General features: G+C 31.7%; 1 protein-coding gene across 1 annotated transcript; it reads left to right on the forward strand.

Moving 5' to 3' along the window:
* Positions 1–557: 557 nt before the first annotated feature.
* Positions 558–3,467, forward strand: PIP2-13 (aquaporin PIP2-13). The gene is made up of 4 exons (NM_001368862.1): positions 558–971; positions 1,370–1,665; positions 2,742–2,882; positions 3,026–3,467. The coding sequence occupies exons 1-4, from the start codon at positions 665–667 to the stop codon at positions 3,143–3,145; spliced, it is 864 nt and encodes a 287-aa protein (NP_001355791.1). The 5' UTR covers positions 558–664; the 3' UTR covers positions 3,146–3,467.
* Positions 3,468–8,879: the final 5,412 nt, after the last annotated feature.

Raw genomic sequence — 8,879 nt, forward strand, 5'->3', positions numbered from 1 at the left:
AACTTAATCAACATTCCAAATTTGAATTAAAACCCAAAATTCACGTTCTCCTTCTGAAATGACTTTTCTAATGATCTTAAAGATTCCAAACAACTAAAAGAATCATACTATAATTTTGTGCTCAAAATCTTGATTTCCTTCTGAATAACCTTACACATGCGTACCAAACAAATCAAGACAATATAAAACCCAAAATACCTTGCGATAAAAAGATTTAAACGGTAGAATAATCTTACAACTTGTAGAAGCTTAAAGAAAGTCTGAAAACCCGTGATTGCAAAAGCAACAGCCAACCACTCTACTCATGCGTAGATTCTGAAGGCACGAAAAATGACAAAAACAAGAGAAATAAAAATAAAACTATGCAAATGAAAAAGAAGGGAGTGGGGGGTGGTGTGGTGTGGCAAAGTGAGGTGGAGGGTCGGTGAAAGCTAAAACCAAACCAAACCCTTTTTTTTCTTCTCTTTTTTTCCATTTTAAAAAAAAATGGTAAGTACTACTACATGCCAGAGTGTGCACCAGGCTGCACCAGCATATATACCCCTTCTCTTCTCACTCTCTTCCACACACACTTGCCCATCATCAAAGTTTTTTCCTTTCTCTGCTCTTTGCCTTCTCTGACACATTTGGTGCCTTGTAGAGCGTGTTTTGGCAGGAAGGTGGTATGGCGAAGGACGTTGAGGTTGCTGAGCGTGGCTCCTTCTCTGGGAAGGACTACCAGGACCCTCCACCAGCACCACTCATTGATGCTGAGGAGCTCACAAAGTGGTCCTTTTACAGGGCTCTCATTGCTGAATTCATTGCCACTTTGCTCTTCCTCTACATTACTGTGCTCACAGTCATAGGGTACAATCACCAGACTGACCTCAAGGAAAATGGTGAAATCTGTGGTGGGGTTGGCATTCTTGGCATTGCATGGGCCTTTGGTGGCATGATCTTCATCCTTGTCTACTGCACTGCTGGGATTTCAGGTTCCTTTTCCTCTTATTTCCCTCCCTTTGCTTCAACAAAAAGTATCTTCTTGTCATTTGTCATGTTTGCTGCATGTTTTGCAAGTTCTCATCTTTTTTCTCCCTTTTCACACTCTCCTGTGTTGGATGTCTGAAAAAAATGTTTACTTTGTAGAGGGTTTCTTGGTTGAATTTTAAGTTCCTTAGCTTTCAAAGAAAGAAACTTGGAATGTTTGAACTTTGAACCTCATTTTCCAGTGAATGTTTCTCACATAATATTCAGAACTTTTCCTCAAATTAAAAGTGACTTATTGTTGTTTTTGGACTTTGTTCTAGCAATAGTTTGTTCAGGGTTACCATGAAAGTTTCTAGCTTTCATTCATTTGGCTTAAAATTTTTGTTTTGTTTGTGGTTTGCAGGGGGTCACATTAACCCAGCGGTGACATTTGGGCTGTTTTTGGCTCGCAAGGTGTCTTTGATCCGAGCCATCATGTACATGGTGGCTCAGTGCTTAGGTGCTATCTGTGGAGTTGGTTTGGTTAAGGCTTTCCAAAAGTCTTACTTCAACAAGTATGGTGGTGGGGCTAATTCCCTCGCTGCTGGGTACAGCACAGGTACTGGATTGGGTGCTGAGATTATTGGAACCTTTGTTTTGGTCTACACTGTCTTCTCTGCCACTGACCCCAAGAGGAATGCCAGAGATTCCCATGTGCCGGTACGTTCTCAATCATTTCTCTTATTATTTAGTTTCTGTTTCTGATTCTGTTGCCTTGTTTTTTTTAGCTGGTTGTATGAATAATAATAACAATGTAATGAACTGTGGAACAACATGATGTTGCTGCCTGAGTCCTGCTTGAAGGAATATTCGTATATGAAATGTTCTAAATTAACACGTTTGATCTGCTTTACTTTTTAGTCCTTTGTTGTATCTGAATTATGGTAAATGGTTTATATGACGGGTGATTTTGAATTGCGTCTTGGTAAAGGAAAAGAAAATGTTGAGCTTCAATAATAGACATATATATTAGGCAGTGTTTCAACTTTCAATATCCATGACTTTTTTTTTCTTTTCTCAGCTTTCTTGTTTTGCTTGTTGTAGTCAACTTCTTTGATTGCTAGTTAGTTTTCCAACTTTGAAAGTGGCATAATTAATTTCTCAGTGGATGCATCTTTGATCTGTCTAGGGTCTTGAAACTATCTCTTTCCTTAACCAGAATTTCAAAAATGAAATGATGATGTTAATTAAGTTTAACAGTAGCGTGCGTTTGTGGAACTTGGGTCCCCTTTTGCCTTGTGCATGAGGGTTGTGGTGGTGGTTGAATTTTATGGCCGGCACATGATTATATGGTTACATAATTCCTTCCCAGTTTTGAGAAAAGTGGATTCTACTTGGTTCCTTGGAAAGCAAACCGTATCCATGTTATCTAATAGTAAAGGACTTTGGAGTGTCTCGAGTTTAAGATTAAAGTGTTCATAATTGTGTCTCTGATGCTTGTGTCATTTTCCCAAGGCTGGCAATTTCTAGTGGGAATTTCCAGCTTCACCTCAATTTATCCATTATCAATTTACCTTTAAAAGATAATTCTAATTAATAAGATGAAAATATGGGCTTCACATGTAAGCATGCCCCATCTGTCACAACTCAAATTGTCTATTGCTTTGTCACTACCAATTTCTTTTTTTCTAATGATTTGGATTCATGTGTGTGGAATTACTTTCCACCAACAGTATCTACCATCTACTTTAAATCAATCAAATCAGTTTCTTATTTTATGCTTTATTCTGTATTAGGTTTTGGCTCCACTTCCCATTGGATTTGCTGTGTTCATGGTTCACTTGGCCACCATCCCAGTCACTGGTACTGGTATCAACCCTGCTAGGAGTCTTGGAGCTGCTGTTATCTACAACCAAGATAAGCCATGGGATGACCATGTGAGTATTATTGCAATATTGTTTTTATTATTATTTCTCTATATCTAAAGTTACAAATAAAGTTTAAGTCAAGTTTTCAACTAAGAAAAAATTAAAAAGGTTGTAGCTTTATCTGATATGTTGTTCTATTTGTGTTTGGACAGTGGATCTTTTGGGTAGGACCATTTATTGGGGCAGCCATTGCAGCCTTCTACCATCAGTTCATCTTAAGAGCAGGTGCAGCTAAGGCTCTTGGATCATTCAGGAGTAACCCCCATAATTGAGTTGTCTTTCTCTTCCTTATGATGGCTCTAGTGGAAAGAAGATAATTGGAGAGATGGGGGTTGATATGGCAAGTTTAATAATAATTGGGAATGCTTTTGGCTTGTGTTTTGCAACGTTTCTTTGACCCTCTCGATTATGTCTTCAAGATTGTGGATAAGTGTAGATTAAAGTCTCTTTCATGACAGGGGGAGCCTTTTGCACTTTCCTCTGTGGTGTTCTTCCCTTTAGTGTGTCATTTTTTTCTTTTAAGTTATTCTCTTCAGCTGTCATCTCTGTACTCAAAATATATTTATGGAAAATGTTAAATTTTAATTTTAATTACATTCCTGCTTTTTACTACATTATCATCAGCCCTGACACACTAACAAAGAAACTAACGTTGTAAGTCAAGAAACAAAATGAAGAAAAATTACAAAAAGAAAGAAAGAGATTAATGCAATCATTGCAATGTGTGTTATTGCTAAATCTGCATAACATTTTAACTAGTACTAATTTTAAGCAAAGTTTTAAACACATTGTTTAGTTTATCCAAAGATGTGCACACTAATTAAACATTGCTTAAGTAAAAAATATGACAATGTCAAGTCGTCTAGGTATAATTGTTTATTTTATTGATGGCACTTAGTACTCTAATGTGATCACCAACTACTGATTTAACTAACTAAATCTCGAAAATTGCTCTTAAGTGGCTTTCATGTTGCCTAGAAAAAAAAGTGGCCTAACACGTTGCTTCCTGAAAAGTAAAAAGTAAAAACACTACGTGCGTAGTCTAGTCATATGAGCAATTCAGCATCTTACTGCATCTCCAGTAGGCGGCTTCCTGGTCACTAGTAATTGGCAGTAACTTTTTTTAATACTGGAACTAGAAAATGCTGGAATCTCAGGACTGGGTTTTGAAATCTACCTGCCACATCAGTTACTAGTGTGATTTTTTTTTTTTTGTTTAAGAAAATTTAAGAATATTAGGCTCACAAAGTTACACTGATTCCTGGTAAAAGTTTTTCCAATGAGTGTTTTAAAATTATTATTTTGGTTCTCAACAAATAGGATAATTTTTTTCATTAAACTGAATAACTTTTCAACCTACCTTTAAAAAAAAAAAAACTAGTGCATTACCGTGAAAAGACGGAAAAAAGTTTTCAGCAAGACTGTATCACACCATAATGATACATAAATTTGTTATTTTTTTTCCTCTCTGAACATAACATTTTTTTTCTAATATACTCTTTTAAAATCAATTTGATCCAATTTTAAGTTGTGTACCAATGCTAAGTCAAGCCAGAACATAATGGATTAAAGCCTAGTCTTTATATATATATATATATATTTTATTGGTATAAAATATTTATCAATCTTATTGATGAATAATTTTCATTAAAAATTTGACTGATCATCTTTAATAAAAAAATTTCTTCCATTCATATATGTTTTCATTCACAAGATCTGAATATGAAACTTTACTTAAAAATTAAATTTAATATCATTCGAACCAATAATTTATTGATATATTCACTTTCATTGCATGTCCTTTAGTCCTTAATAAGTCGACCATATTTGCAAGGTTCCTTCTAACTTTTAACAATTCTTGGTAACCAGACATCTAAGATTAGTTCTTTGGCTGCATTTTAAGGGGAGTTAAAATTTGGATATAGTTTTCTGGAAAGTGACACTTTTTTTTTATCTTTGATATTGGTAAAGTTGTGCCTTGGTGACTTGTTGGTCATGAGTTCGAATCCGGAAACAGCCTCTTTGCATATGCAAGGGTAAGGCTGCGTACAACATCCCTCCCCCATACCTTCGCATAGCGAAGAGCCTCCGGACAATGGGGTACGAAGTTTTTTTTGGTATTGGTAACTAATGACTATCCAACCTCCATGTTTCATTGTTTCTTTTGTTTTAATGAAAATTAAAAGTTAAAAATCAAATCAAATCAGAAACAGTTGCGTTTGTTTTGGGTCCAGTCCCTTCTTGAAGTTCTGAAGCATTATAGTCAATTCTAGTTTGGGTAAATCACTCTCCCTCTCTCTCTCTAAATTATAGTCAATTCATATGTGTATCTAAATTTTCCATTAAAATGTATGTCGGGGTGTGAAATTGATTCTAGGTACCATTCAAACAAGTACTTCATCCAACAAAAGTATGTATGAACTCTGAGTTTTCATCTTGGAAAAAATGTGTTAAATAATTAAATGTGGGTTAGAATTAGTGTTTGTGACAGACTTCATTCAACAAAGTATGTATGAACTTTGAGTTTTCAACTTGGAAAAAAAGTGTTAAATAATTAGATGTGGGTCAGAACTCAGAATTAGTGTTTGTGACAGAAAAGCTATACAAGACTAGTCCTTAATTTCCAACAGTAAAGATTTATACTGATAATATATAACCATTAAACTCTTGTATTTTTATGGATAAACTCATCTTTTATGCAAACAAAAAAGACAATATGAACTCTACACTACACGTTTGAAATTGTAATTAAGTTTTTAAGTGAGTTGATGGACGAATTTTTTTTTAAAGAATCCAAATAAAAATCACCGGATAAAGATGACTTTTGTTTTTCTTATCTAAAAAATAAATAAATAATATCAGAAATAAAAAAAATCCAGATTATTTCACCAAATTGATTTTTAATAATAAAATATTCACAGATAAAATAAAAAAAAGAAGAGGATGATACATAAAATATAGTTTAAAAGAACTTAAAATACGAAGGCAGGAGGAATTTGTAGAGTTTCCTAATCTGTTTACTTTTCCCTACAATTATAAAATATTGTTTTCTTTGATATATATATATATATATATATATATATATATTTTTTTTTTTTTTCCTTAAAATAAAATAAAAAATAATCAATTTAAATTATTAAAGTTCTCAGAGATTTTATTTTGGGTCGAACCAAAGGTAGTATGAGAGCTCATGTTTAGGACTTTCTATGCCACTTGCCGTACGGTCCAATCTGTGGGCTTATTAAACGTCGAAATATTTATCCTAAAATGGGCCTTATGGAATTCCTGGTTTGCAATCACAGACAAGAAGGGAAAAAAGAAACAGTAAGAAAACAAAGGATTTCTAGATTCATTGGAAGTTCTCATTCCTCGTTTTTCTTTTCTTTCCTTTTCTAGTTTACTAAGCAAAGACTAGGATAATTATTTCCAACGTTCCTTTCATTTCAATTTTATAACTTAGAGCAAACAAAAACATGTGTATTGCATAAAAATGGGGGGAAATTTTATCATTAGACGTAAAGATTTTAACTTTTTCTTCATTTATATTCCCTCCAATCTCAAATATAAGAGAAGAAAAAAACTCACACTTATAAGACAATTTGTTAGCATAATTTATTTATATTAACCTCATTTTGATATCAGTAATAAAAAAGGATTATTCAAAATAAAACTTTAAATTTTATTTCAATTTGCTTATATTTGAGATTGACATAAATCAATTTTTTTTATACATTTGAAACCGAGTATTATTTATTAATTCAAGCTCTACTTGGATAACTTTTTCCAGATGATAATGAATTAAAAAATTTCATAAGCCAAAATAAATTTATGTGCTTAATATTTTTTTATTTCACTTCTTCAAAAAAGTCAGAGTGCATAAATTAAATTTAACTTACGAGAAATTTAATTTATCTTTTTTTATGTAAATGTCTATGAAAAAATTTCCAAACAAAACCTTAGCCTTACTCCATTGCTGTAGCTAGATGCTTCTCTTCTCTTTTCTCTTTTCAGAAATTCCAAAAACCTAAGTCTAACAACCGACGAAATCAAATTGAATATCTTTGTGCTACTAATTTAATATGACGATACATGATGATAGGGCAAAGCTTCGGTACTTTATTTTTTGCTAATAAAATAAGTTTTTCTTCTGCAAAACTAATACGTTCGATTCATGGTTCTTATATTGCAGTTGAGAATTTGTAAGTTTACACATTTACAGGATATTGCATACAATATATTGAAGATTTTGTGCTATCATGCAAGTGTTTCATTTTGATGATTACCAACTTAGAAGTGAGTGAGTATTTCTCTTTAATTACTCAACATATATAAAAGAATATGTTATAAGATGTATTTTAATAAAATGATGAGGAGTCTAATTCTTTCATCTTAGATCTTCCAGGGTGTGGAAATTGGAAATTTAAACGCTAAATCTCTTTCAAATATTTGTAGTAATGATTTTTTTAATCAAAATACTGTAAATTATTTTACAATTTTTTTTTCAAATTTTTTTTTTCCTTCTCGTGAATTGTTTGAGAAAGGTGGCTAGTCACAAATTAATAAAATAAACTCTTAACCACTATTTTTGCTTCATACATTAATTAAGTAAAAAATAAATGATAAAAATGAGATAATGATTTTCCATAATCTTAAGAATAATTTTAGAAAAATTATACAAATAATTAACGAATTTAGTGATAGTTAATAACTTTTTTTATGTACATGCTAACTATTAACTAAATTAATTATCTTTCTTAATTTTTAATTAGTTAAAAAATATTATATATAGTATTTTATTTTTTCCACAATTGAACAATATTAACTATTAAGTGAAAATATATAAATATTTCACATACCAAACTGAAATTTTTTATGTAAAAAATGATTTCCTTTTTTCTAAATAAAATATTATTATTACTGTCGTCGTAGACGTGATTATTATTATTATTATTATTATCTAGATGAAATCCAATCTCAAGATTTAATAATTAACCTAACATGAAACCATACGTATAGGTGACAATCACTTATAGTAATATTATTTAAGTTTTGCATGAAGATGGAAGTTGGAAGGTTAAAGACTTTTTTCCTATGTTGTGAACTATCGATGTAACTTAGTGCATGTTTGGATTTTCGGTGATTTTGTTAGAACACAAAATATGAGACAAAAGCAAGGAAGACGATGCTTCCTTGAAAAAAGAGGTTGAACACAAACAAAAGGTATTACCCACAATCCAAACGTGTTCTTAATTACTTAATACACCAGAAACTATTGAGGGGCTCCAATGTAAATTAATTAGCACTAGAGATTTTTTCCATTTCAACATATATGTTTAGTTTTCCACTTGAGAATCATTTAAACTATATACCGGATATAAAGAAAAATGTTAAACACTTTTATATTATTAACTAAAAATTATTTTAAAAAATCATCAAATTGTGTACTCTCACTTTTTTTTTAATTGAAAACACAAAATTAGGGCTCAGGCCTCTAAACAGAAAGTATGAAAAGCCAGTCATTTAGTTTTGAAATCGCTAAATTATGAGAAAAATAGTTGCACCAAACCTCACAAATAAAATAACCCGGCAACTTCTTTTTATTTCAGCTACTTGTGTATGGTTATTAGATATTTTTTAATGCAAGATTCCATTTTAAGCTATTAAGGCATTTTTTTCATAGATTTCGCAGTGTCACATGTGCATTAGGATATTTTTCATTTTTTTTCAAATGATAAATTCCACTTTAGGTTCTTAAAACATTTTTTTGAGTCCCATTTCATATTTTCTTCAAACATTTCCTTCACTTTTTCATAAGCATTACTGATTTTTTTTATTCAAAAAGTTGAAATCATGAGAGTTCTTCCGCAAGATCCAATCTTCTACCATGGAGATCTTGTCTTGTGCTCTAGTGAAAGTCTCCGAAGAATTGTCATTAAAAATGTTCTTAGTTCCTTTGTTGGTCAAATTACTAATTCATTAGTTATCATTTTTTCCTCATGTCATCAT

This window comes from Glycine max, chromosome 10, assembly GCF_000004515.6.
Source record: "Glycine max cultivar Williams 82 chromosome 10, Glycine_max_v4.0, whole genome shotgun sequence".
Taxonomy (NCBI): domain Eukaryota; kingdom Viridiplantae; phylum Streptophyta; class Magnoliopsida; order Fabales; family Fabaceae; genus Glycine; species Glycine max.